Source organism: Bos grunniens, chromosome 5, assembly GCF_055505025.1.
Source record: "Bos grunniens cultivar Pamir isolate PY7600 chromosome 5, Bosgru_T2T1.0, whole genome shotgun sequence".
Taxonomy (NCBI): domain Eukaryota; kingdom Metazoa; phylum Chordata; class Mammalia; order Artiodactyla; family Bovidae; genus Bos; species Bos grunniens.
The window spans coordinates 38,986,777-39,011,474 of record NC_141169.1 but is presented as its reverse complement, the minus strand read 5'-3'; the positions used below and the strand labels follow the sequence as shown (position 1 = coordinate 39,011,474).

At 37.0% G+C, this 24,698-nt stretch overlaps 1 protein-coding gene across 50 annotated transcripts in view; it reads left to right on the top strand.

Annotated features, from left to right (window-relative positions):
- PPHLN1 (periphilin 1) overlaps positions 1–24,698 on the top strand; it is a 175,851-nt gene that overhangs the window by 62,860 nt on the left and 88,293 nt on the right. For 20 of the 50 annotated variants that reach the window (XR_015163753.1, XR_015163756.1, XR_015163754.1 and 17 more), the window contains 3 exons: positions 13,127–13,335; positions 21,214–21,270; positions 23,750–23,829. Coding sequence is in view for 43 of the 50 variants with exons in the window: in XM_086399885.1 (XP_086256011.1) it covers positions 13,127–13,335; positions 21,214–21,270; positions 23,750–23,829 (346 nt within the window). In the remaining 7 variants the exon portion in view is untranslated. The remainder of the gene's footprint in view (positions 1–13,126; positions 13,336–21,213; positions 21,271–23,749; positions 23,830–24,698) is intronic. The other 30 variants (XR_015163755.1, XR_015163757.1, XM_086399894.1 and 27 more) reach the window with 3 other exon arrangements.

Here is a 24,698-nt window from a genome sequence, read left to right as displayed (position 1 = left end):
CCTTGGAAACGAACAGAGATCATTCTGTCGTTTTTGAGATTGCATCCAAGTACTGCATTTTGGACTCTTTTGTTGACCATGATGGCCACTCCATTTCTTCTGAGGGATTCCTGCCTGCAGTAGTAGATATAATGGTCATCTAAGTTAAATTCACCTATTCCAGTCCATTTCAGTTCGCTGATTCCTAGAATGTCGACATTCACTCTTGCCATCTCTTGTTTGACCACTTGCAATTTGCCTTGATTCATGGACCTGACATTCCAGGTTCCTATGCAATATTGCTCTTTACAGCATCGGACTTTGCTTCTATCACCAGTCACATCCACAGCTGGGTATTGTTTTTGCTTTGGCTCCATCCCTTCATTCTTTCTGAAGTTATTTCTCCATTGGTCTCCAGTAGCATATTGGGCACCTACTGACCTGGGGAGTTCCTCTTTCAGTATCCTATCATTTTGCCTTTTCATACTGTTCATGTGGTTCTCAAGGCAAGAATACTGAAGTGGTTTGCCATTCCCTTCTCCAGTGGACGACATTCTGTCAGATCTCTCCACCATGACCCGCCCATCTTGGGTTGCCCCACGCGCGTGGCTTAGTTTCATTGAGTTAGACAAGGCTGTGGTCCTAGTGCGATTAGATTGACTAGTTTTCTGTGAGTATGGTTTCAGTGTGTCTGCCCTCTTGCAACACCTACGGTCTTACTTGGGTTTCTCTTAGCTTGGGTGTGGGGTATCTCTTCACAGCTGCTCCAGCAAAGAGCAGCCATTGCTCCTTACCTTGGAGGAGGGGTATCTTCTCACCACCGCCCTTCCTGACCTTCAATGTGGGATAGCTCCTCTAGGCCCTCCTGCACCCGTGCAGCCACGGCGTGGGCTTGGTCCTCCCGGCCACTGCCTCTGGCCTCCGGCATGGGGTTGCTCCTCCCGGCTGCCGCCCTTGGCCTCTGGCGTAGGGGCGTGGGGTAGCTCCTCCCGCCCGCCGCCCCAGGCCTCAGGCTTAGGGGCGTGGGGTAGCTCCTCCCAGCTGCTGCCCCTGACCTCGGACAGGGGGTAACTCCTCTTGTCGCCGCCCCTGACCTCGGACACTGGGTGTCTCCTCTCGGCAGGCCCCCCTGACCTAGGACGCGGGGTAGCTCCTCTCGGCCGGTCCTGCGCCGTCGCAGTCTGGTACTCGAGGCCACTGCCTCTGACCTCGGACGTCGGGTAACTCCTCTTGGCCGCCGCCCTTCGGGCATGGGGTCCTCCCGGCTTCTGCCCCTGACCTCGGACGTGGGGTGGTTCAGGGTTACCTTAGGGAGTTTAGGTTATATGAGCCAGGCTAGTCTGTTTCCAGTTCACCTGGGCTCATTGTGTAGGCCTTAGTAGTTTCAGCCCTCTTTAGTACAGTCTGGACTCTGTTTTTATGTACTATCCTAATCCTTTGAAGCAGTCAACATTATTTCTTAGCTTTTCATCCTTTCAACTGATGCATTTGAAATTGGCAGATGCATAAAAGCAAAAGCAACCCCCAAAAGACAGACCTAGCTCTCTGGGTTTCTTGTCTTGTAGATCCATAATTCTGCTTCATTCTTAGCTCTCTGATGACTGAGCAGATAGCTAAAAATCAAGTTTTTTGATTCAGTTTTTCTAGATTTTTTTCAAAAGTCAATTTAGAATTTAGTTCTTCATTTTTGAACCTTAAAGTGTTTCTTTCTTTTTTTTTTTTTTTTTAGTGTTTCTTAAAGTAGTAGTGGTATTTTGTTGAAGTAGCAAAAACTGAGGTAAGCCTTGAAGTAATGTTATCTTTAGGTCAAACTCTATGAAATAGAAATATTTTTTAAAATATATCAAAGATTTTATTAGTAGAAAATATCTGTTAAATATATGGTACAGAATTAAAGCCAGGAGTGAGTTTACTGAAATACAAGCTGTTAAACCAAGGGCAATGGAACACTTAAAATTTTCCTAATGATAATTATTTTGTGTTTGCTTATTCACTAGTCATTTGATAGCATTTGGTTGCATACATATAATAACAGGCACTAAAGATTTAAGAAAAACTGTGGGAGAAAAAAAACACTTTACATTTTATTACAAAGGATTTTTAAAAATGTTTTTTTTATGAGATTTTGTTTGAATCTGTTCACTGACTTTCCTGCAGGTCCCCTAAAGAGAGTTGTATTTGGAAACAATGTTAAAAGTTGAGTTGCTTTGTTAAAGAACAGCATTTTTCTGAATAATGAAAAAGTAGATCACAACAAAATATAAGTTGGATGATGATTTCCCAGCCAAGATGTTTGGAAAGTTTTGCGTTTGCAGAGAGTATCTGAGGTGGAGGAAGCTACTCTTGTTGCCCGGATTTCTTGGTGATCCTGAGATGGTTACCTGACACCAAGTTGGTGGTGGTGGTTGACAAGGCTGTCTTCTCTTGGGCGAGTAAGCTATGCTGTATGAGTGTTCAGAAGAAATCCTTAAGATGTAATAAGGATTTTTAGACAGTAGTTGATCTTACAATTTGTTTTCCCTTAAAATAAACATTAATAATGGAAATTCTTTTTTGAAAGATAAAAGTTCTGTTTGCTTTCCAAAAAAATCCTTTCATACCATTGCAAGTGACAAAGAGCTATATTTTTATATTTCATATTTTTAAAGGACAATAAACATCTTTAAAAAAAAAAAAGACACTAGAGCATATAACGTATACAAAGTACATAAATCAAGGTATATAGCTCAGTGTGAACTGTACGTGTAACCACAATCCAGGTTAAGAGAGAGAATTTTACTTGCATCTCAGAAGCTTTTTCATGCTTCTATTCAGTTGCTTTCTTCTTTCTCTTCAAAGGTGATTGTTATTCTGACCTAAAGCAATCTTAATAGTCAGTGACAATAATTACAGTTGTTGTAACTTGTAAAAACTTTTTGTCAAAGTAAAACTAATATTCATTTAATACACTGTAATTTAAAACATTAGAAACCTTTGTCAAAAACTTATCATGAGTAGTTTGAACATGTGTTTGTTTGTCTCCTCGAAGCAAGCATCTTTTTTATGCCTTGATGAATTGTTATACTGCGTTCTGAGTTTGAGTCAGTTTCCAGTACTTTATCCTTTGCATTTTCATTGTTGGAAATATCTCTGAGAGTTCCTTTACTGTGGATTTTTTATTAGCCTCCCTTCCTCTGGGACATCTTTATCCTTTTTGTCATAGTGCCTTTCCTTGTTTGCCTTCAGTAAGTTTGCCTTTACCATTTTTCCTCAGGCTGCGTATCTTTTTTTTTTTCTTTTGAGTGAACACAGAATTTTATTTATCTTGTGTAAACTCATAGTGAGATTTCTGGGTTGTATGGTAGGTATGTGTTGGACATTATAGAAAGTTGTTACATTATTTGCTAAAGTGGCTATTTCACATTACTTCGAGCAGTGTATGAGAATTCCAGTTGCTCCACATCCTTGTTAATGCTAATTTTATTGGAGTATAGTTAATCTACAGTGTTGTGTGAGTTTCTGGTGTATAGCAAAGTGAATCGGCCATACATATACATATGTCCACTCACTGCCAGACTCCTTTCCTCTATAGGTCATTACAGAGCACCCAGTAGGCTTCCCTGTGCTATTCAGTATGTTCCTATCAGTTATCTGTTTTATATACAGTAGTTGTGAACACACCAGTGCATGTCTTGAAAGCAACATTGCCGTCGTTCCCTTGGTCACTTATTTCTTCCATAACTCCATTTATATTCAGTTTGAATTCCATTCCTACCATTACACTTCTTCTGTTTTTTGGCACAAGAAGGCAACAAAACTCCATCTTTGTTGTTTGCCTGTGAACTGAATAACACATACATGGTGACCAATCCAAAAGCCTTTGAAAAATGCAGTGTGATTGGTCACTGATGATGATGTGCATTTGTTAGTCATGTGGTGATTTGTGAACCGAGAGCTAGCAGCTGTGTGCCTGTTTATATTCCTGTATGTGAAATCCAGTTGTTTCACATCGTTGTCAGTGCTTGGTATTGTCAGTATTTGTTTTTTCTTTAATTTGAGTTAGAGAGTTAATACATATGATACATGTTATGTATGCTTGTAGGCATTATTCCTTTTAGTCCCATCATTTCCATTTTATAGATGAGGATACAGGCACAGAGAGGTTAAGTAACTTCAAACCTTTCCCATGGTAACCAAATGACGGAACCAGAATTGAATCCTGACAGGCTTGTTCCAGAGCCTGTGCTCTTATCTATGGGACTGTATATAAATTAAAAGATTGAAAATAGAGTAGGAAATATTTTACTTGAAAATGTAACATAATTTGAATAGGAGAATTGAAGAAACTTTAGTGCTTGATGTTATGTGTATTATAAAGCAACATTTTAGAATTGTTCATTGGTTCCAAGAAGCTCTTGAATATTTTTTCTTGTTTCGTCGACTGATAAATTTATAAGGGAGTGAGTGTGTTTGTACATATGTCTGTCTGACTCAGGACTGCTGAACTTTGTCGCTATTGACATTTGATACTGGGCAGTTTTTTATTGTAGGGGGTCTGTCCTGTGCTTTGTAGGATGTTTAGCAGCACCCCTGAGCTTTACCCATAAGATGCTAGTACTATCCCCAGTTGTGAGTCAGAAATACCGTGTCTTCAGATATCGCCACCTGTCCTAGTAGGAGCAAAAGCACCATCACTTGAGAACCATTAGTGTATACTAAGGAGCCTCACTAATAAAATCCTTTTTTATTCTTGCATATATTTGAGTATTTTTCATATTCATAACCTGGATAAATAGGTTTTTCTGCATTTACAGTATTGGATTTTCAGAGCAATAATGATAGCTGTTACTAGTCACATGAGTACATTAAGCATCAGGAAACTGTTTCTATAGGTTGCTTTTCCTCTCTAAAGTATAATTACAGCAACTTAATTACTCTGTAAAAGATGAGCTAAGGGTTTCTTTTTGGATTGGAAAGGTTGGTGTTGGAGGTGGTGGCATTAAATAGTGGAAGATCAGTTTTAGAAATCTAAAATAGGGAACCAGGGAATATTGACATTGGAACATATTTACTTATGTAAGTTGTTAATAGTAGTTAAATTGAGTTACTAAATAATTGGGAAATATTTTGCTCTCCCACATGATGAATAGGAAGTATCAATGAAATGAAAGAATAAAAAAGCTTAACTAATTTCTAATTAAAAATAAAAATTTAAAACCTTAAATTATGAAAATACTACAGTCACATTATAGAAATCATTTGTAAAGGAAAAATTCCTTGATTTTATTAGGAATAAGTTTATAGATGAAAGCATTGTTGATTTTTCTGTTGAACTACATGCTTTAAAGACTCATTACATTCTCACATCAAAGAAATAGAAATAAATCTATGAAAGGGTTTTGTTTCAGTATAAGGTAAAAGATACAAGGTTGCTCAATTTGTCCTTGCCATATTATCATAATTAAAAAAACAAACCAAGCCTTTGTATATCCATTTTTAACCTCATAAATTTGTCATAAATTATAGTGGGTGACCAAAATCCTAAGAAAATTAGGACTCAGTTGTTTCATAAAACTAATGTCATGTGCACTGGTGACACACATGAAGACATCGGTATTATTTATGGATAACTGGATCGTTTTGATAGTCATGACTTTTTTTTCTCAGATAGAAACTCTTTGGGCTGACATTTGAAACCAAGTGCAAACTAAATTAACCAGGTGTTATGACAAGAAAAAGAAGAAATTAAAAGTATTTTGCAGCATTTGGTCACATTGGGTTGAGCCTAGACAAAGATTTTTATAGACGTATAAATAGAGGAAAAGAAAGGAGATTTATTGTTAAAGATGAGAAAAGCATTCTGACAGAAATGTTTGCTATTTCAGCTCTATCTAGTATTTGCTCTCTGTATGTATCTTGAAGTCTTAACTTTTGTGGACTGGATTAGTATTTTTCTTTTAGGACCATTAAGTCCCTAGTAATTTCCACCCCAACCCAAATTGTATTTTATTCATGATGAGGTTTATCTACATTACCCGAATTTTCACAACTGGTCAGGATCATTTGCATATTTGATAGAAAAAGTTAAAATAACTTGAGTTACATTAAATATTTACTTAAATGACATATTTGTCTTCCATTGATTTAGCTTCATATCCTTCATCTATTTCTTATTGTAGTTTTCAGAAAACTTTTCAATGGTTTGTCAGCATTCATTAAATTATTAAAGACCAATATTTAAGATACTGCCATCTGATGTTGACGTTTTCACCCTTAATTGGAAAGTCACTTTAAATCTAATTAAATTCAACTTTAGGTACCTTTTTTGGATGTAATATAAACTTAGTATTTTGATACACAGTAGTTTCTTCTTATAGACTTATAATTTATTTTATATATATATATATGGAGAGAGACAGACAGACAGGTCTTTTTTTCCTATCCCTTCCTTCCAAACATTTAGCTTTTTAATCAATCCGAATTTGTCATGGCATATGTTAAAAGAAAGGGAATCAGTCACTCTCTTCTCCATGTTGTCTCAAAGTTTGGTAAAATATTTTATAACTTAATAGTCCATGTGTTTGAGGCAAGATTAAAAATGAGATACCTGATATATTTTTTACTGTTCTTTCCATCTGTTTTCTGCAATAGAAACCTACCTTTCACAAGTTGAAACCACTTCCCTCCTAATTCATTGGTTCTTGAGATGAGTTCTGGGCATACTTCTTGCTTCTTATTACCTCCTCCAAGCCACAGTTCCAATGTCATCTGTGAACTTCTCCATTTGTACCACTTGTCCTTGTCTCTGTACTCTTTGATGAATTTTCAGGATCCCATGGCTTCCCTGGTGGCTCAGTGGTAAAGAATCTACCTGCCAATGCAGGAGACATGGGTTCAATCGTTAGGTTGGGATGATCCTCTGGAGAAGGAAATGGCAACCCACTCCAGTGTTCTTGCCTGGGAAATCCCATGGACAGAGGGAGGGCCCTGGTGGGCTACAGTCCATGGGGTCGCAAAACAGTTGGGCACAACTTACTGACTGAACAACAGCAAATTCTTTGTTTCTGGATTATTATAGTTTCTGGCACACAGTCTTCTCCATCGCTCTCTGTTTTGATTTGGTGATACTTTTAACTAACATCAGTCTTGTGTTTTTCAACTCTTCTGTGTAGCTGTCCACTGGTATGGTCAAAACCCTAGAATCGTCATCATTGAAAAATGTTGTGCCTCTGTCATGAGTTCTGATTTACTGTTTTTGACTTGTTATCGTTGTTCAGTCACTAAGTTGTGTCCGATTCTTTGCAGCCCCATGGACGGCAGCACGCCCAGCTCCCCTGTCCTTTGCTGTCTCCCAGACTTTGCTCAAATTCATGTTCATTGACTTGGTGATGCTGTCTAACCATTTCATCTGCCGCCCCCTTCTGCCTTCAGTCTTTCCGAGCATCAGGGTCTTTTCCAATGAGTCGGCTCTTCACATCAGGTGGCCAAAGTATTAGAACTTCACCTTCAGCAACAGTCCTTCCAATGAATATTCAGGGTTGATTCCCTTTAGGATTGACTGGTTTGATCTCCTTGTAGTCCAGGAGACTCTCAAGAGTCTTCTCCAGCACCACAATTTGAAAACATCAGTTCTTCAGTGCTCAGCCTTCTTTATGGTTCAACTCTCATATCCATATACATGACTACTGGAAAAATCATAGATTTGACTATATGGACCTTTGTTGGAAAACTGATGTCTCTGCTTTTTAATATGCTGTCCAGGTTTGTCATAACTTTCCTTCCAAGGAGCTGATGTCCTTTAATTCATGGTTGCAGCCACCATCTGCCATGATTTTGGAGCCCAGGAAAATAAATTCTGTCACTGCTTCCAGTTTTTCCCCATCTATTTGCCATAAAGTAATGGGACTGGATGCCATGATCTTCTTTTTTTTTATGTTGAGTTTCAGGCCAGCTTTTTCACTCTCCTTTTCACTCTCATCAAGAGGCTCTTGAGTTCCTCTTCATTTTCTGCCATTAGAGTGGTATCATCTGCATATCTGAGGTTGTTGATATTTCTCCCAGCAGTCTTGATCCCAGCTAATGATTCATCCAGCCTGGCATTTCACGTGATGTACTCTGCAGAGAGGGTAAATAATCAGGATGACAATATACAGCCTTGTTGTACTCCTTGCCCAATTTTGAACCTGTCCTCTTTTCCATGTCCCAGTCTAACTGTTACTTCTTGAGCTGCGTACAAGTTTCTCAGGAGACAGGTAAGGTGGTCTGGTACTCCCATCTTTTTCCAAGAATTTCTCACCATTTTGTGATCCACACGGTCATAGGCGCTAGCATAGTCAATGAAGCAGAAGTAGATGTAGATGTTTTTCTGGAATTCCTTTGTGTTCTCCATGATCCAGTGGATGGTGGCAGTTTGATCTCTGGTTACTCTGCCTTTTCTTAACCCAGCTTGTACATCTGGCATTCTCTGTTCACATACTGCTGAAGTCTAGATTGAAGGATTTTGAGCATAACCTTGCTAGCATGTGAAATGCATGCAGTAGATTGAGCATTCTTTGGCATTGCCCTTCTTTGGGATTGGAATGAAAACTGACCTTTTCCAGTCCTGTGGCCACTGCTGACTTTTCCAGATTTGTTGACATTGAGTCCAGCAGTTTAACAGTGTCATCATTTAGGATTTTAAGTAGCTCAACTGGAATACCATCACACCACTAGCTTTGTTCGTAGTGATGCGTCCTTGACTTAGATACCATAGCTGTATGTAAACAACTCTGACGTGTCAGTGAGGTTGTCTAGTTCAGTCCTTCTCAAAGTTTTGTGTGCCTCAGATTCATCTGGAGGGCCCTGAATGCTTGGTCTGCACACTTCAGTAGGTGGTGTGATGCCCTGAATTTGCACTTCTGTCACCTTCTCAAGGTTGCAATGCAGGTCTGGGGACCTGCACTTTGAGAAACAGTGCTCAAATTAATACTTTTCCCCAAAGGACAAATGATTTCCATTCTGCCTTAAGCATCTGTTCATGTCCTTACTTTCTTTACTTTGTATTGATGACTTCTAGAAATATGTTAGGGCTTCTCTGATAGCTCAGTTGATAAAGAGTCCACCTATAGTGCAGGAAACCCCAGTTCGATTCTTGGGTCAGGAAGATCCACTGGAGAAGGGATAGGCTACCCACTCCATTATTCTCGGGCTTCCCTTGTGGCTCAGCTGGTAAAGAATCCACCTGCAATGTGGGAGATGTGGGTTTGATCCCTGGGTTGGGAAGATCCCCTTGAGAAGCGAAAGGCTACCCGCTCCAGTATTCTGGCCTGGAGAATTCCATGGATTGTGAAGTCCATGGGGTCGCAAAGAGTCAAACACTACTGAGTGACTTTCACCTTTGTGGCATAAACAACAGAAATGTGTCACTGAGGTAAAGAACTTCTGAAGAGAGATTTCTCATGCCTTCTCTTGAAATGAGAATTTTCCTCTGTGTCCTTTCATGTTCTCTCTTCTTTCCTTTATGCTGTTCTCTTCTACTTAGTTCCCTTGTCCCATTTTTTCCTGGTGATTTTTGGCTCCTTCTTTATCAGTTACCTAAAATGGTCTTGGATTATCAGTTTCTCCTTCTATAAGAAATTAGCGTTTTCCCTTCAGCTTCCAAATATATCCAAGATTCCCTCATAGCTCAGTTGGTAAAGAATCTGCCTGCAATGCAGGAGACCCCAGTTTGATTCCTGGGTCGGGAAGATATGCTAGAGAAGGGATAGGCTGCCCTCTCCAGTATTCTCAGGCTTCCCTTGTGGCTCAGCTGGTAAAGAATACGCCTGCAATCCGGGAGACCTGGGTTCAATCCCTGGGTTGGGAAGATCCCCTGGAGAAGGGAAAGGCTACCTGCTCCAGTATTTCTGGCGTGGAGAATTCCATGGACTGTACTGAGCGACTTTCACTTTGACTTTCCAAATGTATCCAGACAAGCCCCTTTTCTCAGAGCATTGTCCCAATTCTCTTCCTTCTTTCCTCTGCCAAACTCTTTTTTTTGGAAGAAAAGTGATAGTTTAATCCCTTTAGTAGATAGAGTTTCTTATAGTCTGATTTGGTTTCCAGAGTTCCACTGGTCAGCCCACTCACTGGTCATGTGACTCTTAGGTTTTAAATTCAAAGATCTCTTCCAGTTTCTGCAATATTTGATATAAACTATCTTTTCTCTTTTTGACAGTTTCTTCCTTTGTTTTTCAGTTATAGCCTTTTAAACTTTTCACTGTTCTTGTTTGCATATCCTTCAATCCTTCTCTGCTTTTTCTTGAAACTTGGACTGCTTTTCCCAAACATCTAAATTTGTGCTGTTTAGTATGGGAGCCACTAGCTAAATGTGCCTGTTGAGCACTTGAAATGTGGCCAGTTCAGACTGGGATATTGTGTAAATGTAAAATACACACTTGATTTTCAAGATGTAAGATGAAAAAGAATATAAAATATCTCACTAAATTTTAGAATATTGATTATATGTAGATAATATTTTGAGGATATTGGGTTAAGTAAAATATTGCTGAAATTCACCTGTTTCTCTTTACTTTTGAACTCTTACTACATCATCTGTGGCTTGATTATGTTTCTCTTAGACATTGTTGATCTAAATTTTAACTTTTCTTAAAGACTTCTTGGTCAGTTTTTCATCTGTTAATATATACTTCTTTTCTGAACAATAGTACAACTTTCTGAAACATTTTCTCCCCATCCCCACAGTTAGATACTAAGCTTTTTTAGAGCCAGAATAATTCTCCATAGTGCCTTTTATATATTGGGACATAGATATATAGATATGAAAAAATATGTATAAAAATGCATGTGAATAAATGACTTGGGTAAAGTAGTACCGTGTACTTCTGGTAGATGATGCCTACTGTGATGTTTTTGTTTAATCTGATGATCAATAGGAGAGGTTGGTGTGAAGGAGAGGAGAGATGTTATTCGGCTCTGAGATTTTAAAATCTGACATGTACTTCGCCCATGTGTATCTTGGGCCACCCCAAGCCACTGATGATGGCTCTGAATTGTGCTGTTGGGATTTTACTGCCATCTGGTGTCAGGATTAGGAAACTGTAATTCAGCGTTTTGTCTTTCCTTTCCCTCCAGAGAAAACAGGCTGTCTTTCCTCTGAATGTTGCCTTGTTCTTGTCCATTTCTTGAGTAAGTTGTCGGGAAGAGCTCATTGACTCTCACTGTAGGAAATCTTTATTCTCCTTCTTGGAGCATTCTTCATTTCCTTCCCTGATCACTTACTCTCCTGTCCCTCGTGTTCCTGTGGCCTCTCACTCTCATTCTTCTCAGACAGCCCATTTCCTTCTCAGTGTGGTAGTTTTCTAGCCTTGGATTCTCGGCCTTCTGCTTTTTATCGTTTGATTTCATCTATACCAAAGGCTTTAAATACTGCCTATTTACAGACAAATTTATAATTATAACCAGAAACCTCTTCTGGTCTTGTCACCAGTGTCTGTAGTTGCTTACCAGACTGTTAACATGAGCATCTGAAAGGTAGCATGATTGAATCTAAATGTGGCTCTCCTGCTCTGTACCTATTTCTCAGGTCTGCTTTCTCATTTCAGTAACCCACTGTGCCAGAATTTGGTATCATCTTGGCATCCACCATCTCTCACACACAAAAGTCAAACATGTACCTTGTCCCATTGAGTCTACAACACTGCTTTCTTGCGCGTGTTGAATTTGTGATGCTTCCCCTGCTTCCACCTGATCCAAATCACCACTGCGTCTTGCCTGGACTAAGAATGCTCCTAACTGGTCTCCCAGCACACACTGTTGGCTGCACATTTCATCTGTACATTTAGTATCAGCCTCTCCCACTCGCCTGAGAGTTCCATAGTGGTAGGGGCTACATGTATGTGCTTCACCTTTGGGTCCCCAGCCCCTGGTAGTTCCTAAAATCTGTGTAATACATATATAGCTATTTACTTCAGCTCTCAGTGATTTTGCTATGACTCCTATAGTTTTAGTGGCTTATTTCAGTATTAATATTTTGTCTGAGTTCATTTATTGTAATGAGTTTTAACTATTTTCTACTTCTGCACAGAGGAGCTTCATTATATCTGTAAAGACAATATAGTTTGGGTATTAATAGTTAATGACAACAATCTGGTTACATATTAAGGACTACCAGTCAATATGCTGAAATTATTTTCTGAGCATTTGAAATTTCATGGCAGTTGGCTCATCTTTTTATCATTCTTCCGTCTAGAGTGTAATGTTCTTTAATTTCAGTATGGAGGTGTATTTGCTAAATCTTCAGTTAAAACCTGTTTGACTCCAAGTGTTCTTTTAAATAGAAACTTGTGTCTCAATAGTTTTATTAATTTTAATTTGTTTTGATATTTTAATGATAGTTTTGCTTTATAAATCTTTATTACTTGGGCTTGCTTTCTGCTTTGAGTTGATGATATTGCTTAATAAGGCAATTTAACTTGTGTAAGTAAAGGTGATACAAAAAGTTGGTATTTAGAGATGGGCAACACCCTGTTATAAACTCAGAGAGCAAGGATTTAATAAGTATATACCATGGTTTCTCAACCTTGGCATTGTTAATGCTTTGGATTGCATCATTTTTTACTCTGTATGTTTGGGAGCTGTTCTGGGCATCATAGCATTTTGGTAGCATCCTGGTACCAGTTGCATTCCCTCCTCTCCAATTGTAACAACAAAAGTGTCTATAAACGCTGCCAGATTACCATGGGGCAGGGTAGTGGGGAATTGCACCAGATGAAAAGTGTTGAATGCTATGCTTAGATGAGGATAATAGGCCAAGAACTGTCTCACTGGGGCAATCTTTGGCATTTTCTAGGAGTCTTTGAGAGAGTAGTAGTGGTGTGGTGTGTTGTTAGTAGCAAACAGAAGTAGAAACTATATGACTATGTTTTGCACATGCATAAATTTTTGTGCTTGCTTAAAAGAAGTAACTTTTGCACATAACCATGTGGTTAACCAAACTAAAAAAATGCTGCATTCCAAATATGTTACTAATAAAGCTTCATTTATTGACTGATTTCAGAAGGTAGGTGATTGTAGAAAAAGGGAACAAAAATTACAACATAAAGAGTGGCTTATAATCAGATCTTTTGCTATTTGTTCTTATGTATAGAGAATACAAGATATAATTAACTTATTTATTTTTACTTCAAAGGGACATGAGAGACAACTTTAGAAGAAAAAGTTTCAACTCCTATTATGTGAGAGAGCGGTCACCTCATAAAAGAAACACTCCTTTTTTCAGAGAATCGCCTGTAGGCCGAAAGGATTCTCCACACAGCAGATCTGGCTCCAGTGTCAGCAGTAGAAGTTACTCTCCAGAAAGAAGCAAAACTTATTCTTTCCATCAGTCTCAACATAGAAGTATGTATTTTTAAGAGTTCTCCTTTTTGTTTTTTTTTTGCAGCCTCCAACAGTCAGAATATACCGAGTCAGATAGCATTATATGTGTTATTAGATATACATATTATTTTTAACTCTTTATTTGAAAGTTTTCAAACTTACAGAAAAGTAGAATAGTATAACGAATGTCATAACATGTCTTGGAACCATTTCAAGTTGCAGTCCACATGATATTTCACTTCTTCAGTGAAGTATCTGTGTAGAGGAGGTATGTTTGTAATCATGTTGGTGAGTTATACACTCCTGTATGTTCTGCTAATTCCTGGGTTGATTCAGCCTCCTTTAACCTTTGTCACTAGGGGAGATAATTTATATTTTTCATGAAAAATATTAGTGTTTCCCCTGAATATAACGTATAGCCTTACAGAATTTATTTATTTATTTTTTTTAGCCTTACAGAATTTAGAGCTAAAACCTACCTTCGATTCATTCTTTGCCAACCTCCAATTTGTTTTTGTTTTTTTTTTTTTAATTTGAAGTCCCCAGACATGCATGGCATTCAGTGCATGTCACCCTGGCCCAGTTGCTCAGTATTGGTTGGAATAAATAAATGAAGCAACTTTCCTAGGTAAAATGTTCCTGTATTACCATTCTGGACTCTACCATCTGCAGTTGTGCTCATTCACAATACAGTTCCTCATGCCTTCTGTATCCAGAATGTTATGTTAGAACAGTGTCCCTGTCACCCAGCAATTAGAATGGATATGTATTTTCCCACAACTAATAGCAAGTTTATCAATATATAAATGTGACATGTAAAGTATAACTTTGATGTAAGACTTGATACTTTGTAAATGAGTTAACATGACATAAGCAGGTCTAAGTAAGAGATTCTCACTCTGGGGATGGAAGAACATGCCATGGAGGAAATGGCATTTGGACTCATCTTTTATTTCAGACTTGTACGACTAGAGAAGTATCTTCTAGGTAGAAGGAATTATAAACCAACATATAGAAATCAGAAATTTATTCTTTCTTTTCCTTCCTTTTAACTCTTTTTTTTCAAATAATAAGATTTTTAGTTTAACAATCTTTGCTTAAAATCATTAGATTGTCTCCATTGTAGCTGTTGTTGGATTCCTGTATTTAATAAACGTTTATCACTTGTCTGCTATTTCCAGAGATAGTTAGAGTGGGGCTTCCAAAAAACATATTTTGGATATATGTGTATGAATGGCCTTGCAGAAGGTAAGAATCCCACTTGAAGGTTTTAAAACAACTATAGTGACTCAACACATGCCTGATTGCTTAAAATATTCTTGGACTAGTTCCAGGTAATTGAAAGTTTTACTATGGAGTTCAGTGTTAAAAGTTTGGTAACTTCTCCTTTCCTTCACTTCCTTCCTCTCCCCTCACCCTTCAAGGAGATAAACAGCCTCTAAGTCTAATGTATGCTCACATGCCCAGACATAAATATCCAAAATTAGCCAGGTACCTTCTAGGGACATATGTTTTTAGATGTGTATGACTTAAATCCAGATCTATTAGTAATTTGGTTAAGAGGAAGACAGTGTCTTTAGACACAGATTTGAAGCCTTTTAAACAAAACTAGTAAAGTGGAAGCTGGAGATCCTTCCTTAGATCTTGTAGTGAAGCTGTTAAGTTGTTTAAATTATTGGTGAATTAGCCTTGTTTCTTCCATTTTTCCTCTAAAACAGATTTCTAGGATGATATCTTCAATCTGCATTTGGTCTGGTAGGTAGTGGCCAAAACTCTAAAATCTTGAGATGCAATATGGAGCCACAATGTGATGCTCCAGTCTGTGTGTCTCTAATATGCTTTCCCCATCCTTACAGGTCTAATAGGTTTAATATCTTGCAATGACGGAAAGATAACAGAAAATTGGGAGACTAAAATCTGGTGTGAATTGAATGAAATAGAGTGTACAACTTTGTTAATGCCTTCATGTATATTTTCTTAAGTCATTTAACTTTGAAAGTGAGGTTCTTCAGTCAAGAAAAAAGTTGGTTTTTTTTTTCCCCTGGGAAAGTTCTCTTTACAGATTGCTTTGGTTGATTCCTCAGCTATTGGGGCTGAACTGTTACAATGTTTTTCTTTACTCCTTTCATTAAACAGTTTTCAGAACAGTTACATGAGATAATCTTCCAAAAAGTTAATGAAGTCTTACTTTAAACAATAAATGGAAAAAGCAATTGTTATTTTACATATTTGTGGTACTGGTTTTTGCTTTAAATATACATCTCCCAAATATTGATTGTACCTTGCGTTTATTCAAAAAATTAAAAAAAGAGCTGAGAAATGTGGTCCTTCAATTATCAGTCACGTTTTGGGCTAATTTACCAGTAGTAGGTTAATTTAGTTTTCCAATGGAAATTGACATTTTGACAAAGATTTTAAATGTTTCTATAAGTAACAGGTGAAAATAATTTTCTTATTCCGTATGCTCTCATTTTGTTAATTTTTTAACATATAATGTTTTGCTTCTTTTCATACTTTTTAGAGAAATTTTACTGATTTTAATGATCATTAATAGTTTGTCCATGGCAATCATTTTATGACTATTTATTCATAATTCTGTGCATTTACTGTATCTCTTATGTGCTTAATTATAAGTCACAATGATTGTTACTTTTTCATCTCAGTTGCTTATTTCCTGTTTTGTGCACACATGTCCATACATGTTATTTAATTAAATTTTTTCTTAGTGTTTTGAGTTAAATCCTATGGAACTTTATACTACCATAGGCTGATTATCTTTGTAAATCAAACTGTCTGCATCTTGTGTTCACATTTAAGAATTTTCTGCCCATAACTTAAGTGGACTAACCTGATCATAGCTGTGACTATGATATATGATAATATTTTTTTTCCTTATTATCGTTCATATTTACATGTTAACAGTATAGGTTGTCCTGGTTAGCCTCATTTCCTTTTCCCTTGTTATTATACTGTTATAGTTAAAATTGTTTTGTTATATATACCGTTTATATTTTTACTTGAAGTTTATTTTTATTCTGAGTAATATAACCAGACATTCGCTGTTTGTCAGCTCTCTCTTAGATATTTATTTCCTTTTTCTTTCCCCTCTCTCTGATGAATCCCATTGTTTTCCTATCTTATACTCTTGCTACTTACCTTCTGTTTAGGATAACAGTGTTAATAAAAACACCAGAGTCTCCCATATCGGTATGGGAGACTTTTTGTAAAGTACTTTCCATGAAGTTTTCTACATCACAGGCCAGTCTTTCCGTTTTTATATAACTCATTAAAAAAATAATAATTTAAAACCTCTTCTTGTAACAGCTACTTAATACTAATTATTTTTCTTAGAGCCATAAAGATATTTCTATTTATGTTGGAATCTTTTGAAAATTTGAAAAGTACCATCATAATCTCTTTGATTTTTTTTTTTTCCAGATTTAAATATATTTACTTCCTTCAGTGCTTCCTTTTATTTGACATGGTTTTCATACCTTTTACTTTCCTAATTTTCTTTCTATTCCTTTTAAGTTGTGATGCCAGAAGTGAACTTTTGTCAACCATATTGTGTTACCGGCCTTTATTGAAACTGCAGGCAACTGCAATCTAGGCCATTTTCACATATATTATAATAATACGAAGAAAAAGAAAAACCCTGCAGCTTATACTTTTTTCAGGTACAGTTGTTTGTTTGTGGTTAATACATTAAAAAATAATCTAGGAATGCTGTATTTCATTTAATTAACTTTGGCTTACAATTCTCTTCCATAAAGGTCTTAAAATCTCTTTAGTGACTCTATGTACAACAGCAGATAAAAGCAGTTTTGTTTTATCCATAAATGAAGTATACTTTATGTTTTGTATTAGTCATTAATAATTAATTTGAGTAGCATAAGTCCTAATATAGAAACCTCTAGGTACGTCCCTCTGTGGACCATGTATCTAAATCATTTGCTATTACTCAACCAGTTGTGATTCCCCATATTTTTTTCTTTTCCACTTGAGAATCACAAAGCATTTCCTCTTTGGAAACAATAACATAAAGATTGCTTTGCTTTGTTGTGTAAAATCTGTTGTGATTCCTAGGGATGATCCTGTATGTACTTACAAACTCTTTGTTAATTTGTTCTAAACATTGGCTGCAGGTTAATGTCAAATTTACCAGTGATGCTCATATATAAATCAGGCTTCCCTCATAGCTCAGTTGGTAAAGAATCCACCAGCAATGCAGGAGACCCTAGTTTGATTCCTGGGTCAGGAAGATCCCCTGGAGAAGGGATAGGCTACCCACTCCAGTATTTTTGGACTTCCCTTGTGGCTCAGATGGTAAAGAATCGGCCTTTACCATCACATAGAATCAGGCTCTGTGACACTTTGGGGCTTCCCTCATAGCTCAGTTGGTAAATCATCTGCGTGCAATGCAGGAGACCCGGGTTTGATTCCTAGGTCAGGAAGATCCCCTGGAGAAGGAAATGGCAACCCACTCCAGTATTCTTGCCTGGAAAATCCCATGGACAGAGGAGCCTGGTGGGCTACACACTATGGGGTCTCAAGAGTCGAACACGAGTTAACGACTAAGCCACCACCACTGTGTGACATTTTGGTTGAATTTTTTAGAGGTCCTTACTGTGGAAGGTTGACAGGTTTATTGCTTTCATTGGTCTGTATCTGATTTTATATAGCTCCGACTTTGGGTCTAGTCTCCCCTTATTTTCTTGAAATCAGCAGCCATTATTAAGAATGGAAGATATTTTAAAGAAAGACATTATTAATCAGTGTTTAATTTTGAAAGCACATCTTTCATGATAACTGCAAATGTACAGGAATTAAAAATACTATTTTGAGAAGAGTATCTTTGGAAATTAGACTCTATTATTAAACTTCAGTTTAACAAGAAAGAAAACACGTCTTAAGACCTTTTGCTGTGAATGAATTTGGAAGTCCATGCGAATTTTTGGATAATAGCTGAAATTCCAGTAAAATTTAGAGATTTAATTCTGCCTTTAGAAAGAAGGCTTTTCTGTGCAGTTGTAGAGTAACAGTGGGAACATGGAAGTAGGCTTTACCATCAGATCATGTTTATTACACAGTAGGAACCTATTTTCTTATATGCTGAATATAATAGTGTTTCTTAGCTTGAAAGTTACTTTATTTGTGTTCAGTACTCATAAATATTTTGGCCACCTGATGTGAAGAGCTGGCTTATTGGAAAATATCCTCATGTTGGAAATAATTGAAGGCAAAAGGAGAAGGGAGCAGCAGAGGATAAGATGGTTGGATAGCATCATTGATTTAGTGAACATGAATTTGAGTAAACTCAGAGATAGTGGAGGACAGAGGAGCCTGGCGTGCTGCAGTCCATAGGGTCACAAAGAGTCGGACCCAACTTGGCAACTGAACAACAAAACTCATAGAATCATTCAACAAAAATTTACATAAAAGATTTGCCAAGCAAGACAGATCCAGTCCTTGCCCTCTGAGTTTATATTTAGAGACGGAGACAGGTCATTTCATGGGACTAGGCATTTTAGGTGATACCTCAAGAGTGAGCAGAAGTTGCTGGGAGGATGAAAGTAGAAAAGTATTATTGGGATGAGCTGTTTCACGTGGAATTTAATCTTGGACTCTTTAACTGATCCAAGCTGTAAATGTGCTGTTGAATTAGATTCCACAGTATATTCTTTTTGTCTGAGAACCTGTGGTTTAATCACAAGAGAGCTTTGGCTGTGAGTTTTCTGGGTGAATCCTAGGGGGTCAGCTGTAGCTTTCCTGGCACCTTCCTGAATGATGGAGGTTCTGAAACAGTAGTCAAGTAATGGCATTTTCATGTGTGTAGACATATATAGCATCCCTGTTTTAGGGCTTGTATGTTCTACCAGTAGCACACTTCCATACTTTTCAGAAATTCACTTCCATGTGTTCATAGTTAATATGTCTTAATTTTAACTGGTTGGATCTCTTACCTCCAAAAGTTGGTTATTTTGGGGAAGCAGTAGTGGTGTAGAGCTTTTTCTACCTCTGTGGTTGTTTGGTTGTTTTTTCTGTAGTCTTTTGGTATCTTTACCACAAGGATCATTTTTCTTGTGTCTCCTCCGTTTTTGTTTCATGGCCTTTTTGTGGCCATGCCACGTGGCATGCGGGATCCTAACCAAGGATCACATCTTTGCCCCTTGCAGTGGAAGCACAGAGTCCTAATCACTGAACTGCCAGGGAATTCCTTGTTTCATAATTTCTTGAATAAACAAGTAGATCGCTGAGAAATCATGTTCTTTCTAACCGAGAGCCCCAAATTTGCACATCTTCATCCATGATTCAGAAAAATGATTTCTTTAGCATCTTCATAGTCATCACATCTTCATTTGTTCATATCTTAATTTCTCTTTTAAAGCTTCAGGTATCAAAGGAGAGATGAATGTACTACCAGTGCTCTTGTTTATTTTTAATTGATAAGACTTTCAGAAATATCTAATTTTACTCATATCAGGCACTGTACAAAGCATTTAATAGTTTGCAAGATATAGCCCTAACTTTATTATCTCTCCAGCGATACTTAAAAATTTTTTTCCCTAGCAAAGTATTTTGTTCCTATATGGGTTATCAATAATTAATAATGCTTGATTGGATGAATCTGGTTAAATTTATCATTGCTTTCATCAGAACACATGAGCAAGAAAGTATGTTTCTGAAAGATCATATCAGATTTACAGCTACTATATTCAAAGAGACAGTGAATATTATTAAATTCTTACAGACTTTTAGGTGTTTGTTGGAACATTGAGCTGCTTCTTTGGCTTTTTATTTCATCTGCATGGGAAGAACTAGTCTGTGGAACCAGTATTTGAAATTCTTGTTCATTTTCTTCCTCACCATTTATTCTTTCACTCACTAATATATTAACTGGGATTTTGATTTCCATATTGCCAACTTTAGAATTTTCTTTCTTTCATCCTACTTTAGAACCTTTTTTTTTTTTTTTTTTTTGCAAGTCACAGCAAATACAGGAATGTATTGAGTCCTGTTGCCAACATGGTCAAGTAGGAGTTAGTTGTGCTTACTAAGATCACATATAAGATGAATTTGAGGTAATGGCCAAGTACCTACAGAGTAGCATTCTGTCCATTAGAAATATAGACTTATGAGTGAAAAGAGTTGAGAGACATTTGTCTTGTTTTCCTAGTATTGATTGGAGCCAAATAAGAACAGAACAAAAAAGACTGAGGATAGGAGGAACATTCATATTTAAGGAACAATAACCAACAAAGAAGAGAGAGAAAGGTAAGAAGATATAGGATGACAGACAGAAAAGTACAAAGGCATGAAAGCAAATGGCAAAATATTAAGAACTTGTAATAGGCTACCTGTTGAGAACAAGGCAGAACGACTACTTGCAGGTAGTCATCGTATGACCAGGGAACTGGTATGATGGAGCATGAAAACTTTCTCAGGTGTCTTTTTTTATTTCTAGGGGTGATTCATGTTTCACTCTTGATTTTTTGGTGTCATTCTTTAATCCTTTATATATTTACTTTATGGAGGAGGTTAGATTAGATGCTTATACTGATGAGTAAGATGTGTGATACCTGTCTTTAACCTTTGGTGTCTTATTATAGGGTCCTTTTTTCATGACTTTCTGGCCATGCTCTCCTTGGTTAGCCTCGTTCTCATTCACCATTGTTGGACCGAATCTTAACAGAGTTTTTCTCCTATTTTGTTATTTATTTCTCTTTAGTGGTATTTGCTCAGGCAGCCCAACTTGAAGACAGGGTAGGAAAGATGTTAGGGTTACCAGCAAATGCTCAGAAGTTCCTGTTCTCGTTATTCCTACTTCTGGGTTCTTCTCTTGTTCCTTCTGGGCACAGAGGTGCTGGTGTTAATTCCTCCCTGCCCACCTTTCCCTAGAGTCCGTGCGTGCTGGTGCCTGCTACAAACGGCAGAATGAAGGAAGGCCAGAAAGAGGTGAGTTTTCAGCTAGATTTTGATTTGGGATTGTGAAGGGTGGAGGGTTATAATTGATGGAGGTTATAGAAATGGGAAAGTGTATAAACCCTTCCGTTAGTCTGCTGTGGGAACCAGAGTTGAACAACAGCAGGCTCACATAGTAGGATTTGGGTAGATAAGTGGGTTTGTTGTATAAGCTAGCCCATTCCTGGTTAGAAACAGCTACCTAAGAGGAGGTTGAGATCTGTAGAAGAGACATTGGCAGATAGAATCTAACAGCAGTAGGGTCAGGGCATTTCTATATTTTGTTTTTGTGCTCTTTCTGCTGCCATCTGTATCATCCTTTTTCGTTTATCCTTTGCTTTTTGCCTGTCCTTCCCCTTCATGTAACTGGTGTATGTGAATATATGTTGATATTTGATCAACCACTGCCCTGTCCTTCAGTGTTCCTTTGCTTCTGCACAGTGAGATTGGTTGAAATCTGCTTAAATTAGCCTTATGCAGCTAAAATGATGAGAGATCCTAAGACAACACTTTGACATCATACTTGGCATACCTGTACTGCTGATGTTTTATTTGTAAAGGAAATGCTAAATAAGAAATTAACAGCTGCTTGTGAAAATTTTTTGTTGTTGTTGTTGCTATATTTAGCTGCTATGTGCCAGAATTGAGCCTGTAATTATGCCTTTAATTAACATAGTGTGCTGTACTGATTGGTCCAGTTTTTCATCTTTGAAGGAAATATTTATCAGAATACACTAAAGAGGTCATTGTGTCCTAAGGGTAGAAAAATAATTCATCTCTTCACCAATTTTTGAGCACCTACTCTTTTCTTAAAGGCAGGCCTTGGGTATTCAGAAAAAAAATAAGCTTCTCTAGGAGTTTTAGATGCGATGGGATAGACTGACACTGTCACATTATGATGTGGGATTTGCCATGTACAGTGGAAATTCAGTAGGGAATGACTGGATAAACCATGTTCTTAGTTATTTGGGGATATAGTGATGATTGGTATCCTTTTACTTTTGATTTTTAAGGTCTATAAGAACTTTTAAACTTGCTTAGTATGAAAGTCTCTTAATGGTATCACAAGTTAAAAGATTCTAGAATTCTGTCTTTATAAAGACTATTGGAGCTTCAGAGTTGGAGTACTGTACCTGTAGCAGGGGAGTCTTCAACCTCAGCACTATTAACATTTGAGGCTGCATAATTCTTTATTGTGGAGGTCTGTTCTGTGCATTTGTAGGATGTTTAGCAGCATCCCTAACCTCTATTTGTCATGTGCCAATGGCACTCACCCATTTGAGACAATCAAAAATATCTTCACACATATGCACATATTGTGGGTGGGGAGAGGTGTGGGGGTGTCTTGAGAAAGGCAGGTCTTCAGGACATTGGAAAAAGATGTTATTTACTACTTCTTCAGGTAGTTGGAAGCCCTTGAGCCTCCAGGTCCTCACTTAGCTATTGTGACCACAGCAGGAAGAACTTAGGAGGCTTTTTGACTGAAGCTGGCTTTGCTTCAGTTTAAAGGTCATTTGTCTCTGCTTTTGCTCTTGACTGCTTTCCTGGCCTTAACCCACTATCCAGCCTTGACCAATTTCTGTGCCACTCCAAACTTGGTGCCACTTTTTCTTCTCTCCATAGTTAAAGTTTCCTAGCCCTTGAAAGCAGAGGATACATATTACCTTTGACATATAGTCAATTTAATGAAATGTTTTTCTATTAGTAACAGCTCACTGTTATTTAAAAAATTATGTTTAGCTAAACCTTTTTTGTTGTTTTTTTTGTTGTTGTTGCTGTTGAACTGGTTAAAGTAATATTTAAATTTATTTTCTGGCTTAAATTTCCATAAAAGCAATAATATATACATAGAGCACTTTGGGAGTGTCTGAAGTGACTAAAGATAAAAGCTAGTGACTTTATCTCATATGGATTTATTTTTAATTATTCAATATATATTTGAGCACTTATATCAGGTACTGGATTAGTACTGTATTACAGTGTTCCAGTTTTTATTTTTTAAACATTTCATGAATACCTGCTAAATTCCTTACGTGTCTTTCTCTTGAGCTTCTGCATAATTAGCTAATATTTAGCTAATTCTCTTTTGTAGTATTTATATAATAACCTCCATTGGATTTTTATTGTGTGTGATGCATTAAAAGTTAGCTTTTCAGAATTTGGAAGAGGAAGCATTTATGATTTTAAAATGGTTTTGCCTTTCCTCAAGTCTTCTCTGTTGTTCCATGTTTGCTAACTGGCACTGATATGACCTAGACTGCCATCATGTGTACAGTCTTTTGGTTCTAGATTATTTGAAATTTTCAATGGTGCCCAGCCTGTAAGAGAGATTTAGATATTAACAAATTTAATAATGTAATAAAGATTTCAGTACTAAAATATATGACCTCTGTCCTTTGTTTATTCACTTACAGAATCAGTCTAGTTGAAAACAAATGAGCTAGAAAATTGTATTTTATATTTTCTTATATAGGTAAAGAAAGACCTGTTCAGCCTTTGAAAACATCAAGAGACACTTCACCCTCAAGTTCTTCAGCAGTTGCTTCATCAAAGGTTTGTTGTATTTCTAAAATTAATTTAAAGAAGGATTACAAAGTAGATGAGATAGACTGTCTAGTACAGTGCTTTTATTCTTTACTATCACCCCTAATGGGGGTAATTTGCTACATTAAAATCTTGAGTTTTAAGTAACCATAATTTGAAAATAGCCACTAGAGTAAATGAGCAGTTTTCTTAACGGAATTATTTCCACAGGTTATGCTAAAATTAGTACTTACTGTATGCCTTCTCATCTTGACAATACCTGAGTGGGAAAGAATATTCAGATGGTGTGTATTTGAGAGAATATGCTTTTATTTTGGAAATGACCTAACAGTGACCTAACATTTATTGTATAATTACTTGATTCTTGATAATATATCATATATTTTTTTCTGTTATTAATTCATATAAAAATTCTATGATGTAGGTAAGTATGTTTCCATTCGAAGTTAAATAATTTTCTCAAATTATTTCACTGATGAGTTATCCCCAACATTTAAGAATACCTATACTTCTCAAACTCTTCCAAAAAATAAAAGAGGGTCAAACACTTCCAACATTGTTTTATGAGACTAGCATTATCCTGGTACCAAAACCAGACAAGAACATTACAAGGAAAGAAAATTACAGGCCAATATCTCTGCAAAGTCTCTTAGTCAGAATTTATCAAATCAAATTCATCAGCACATGATCAAGTGGGATTTATTCTAGGCATGCTAGGATGGTTTGGTATCTGCAGATCAATCAGTGTGATGCTGATTGATAGTGTAGTGTGATACACTACATTAATAAAATGAAGGATAAAAATCATAGTAGCATCTTACTAGATGCAGAAAAAGTATTTGATAAAATTTAATATAGTTTGATAAAAAGTCAACAAA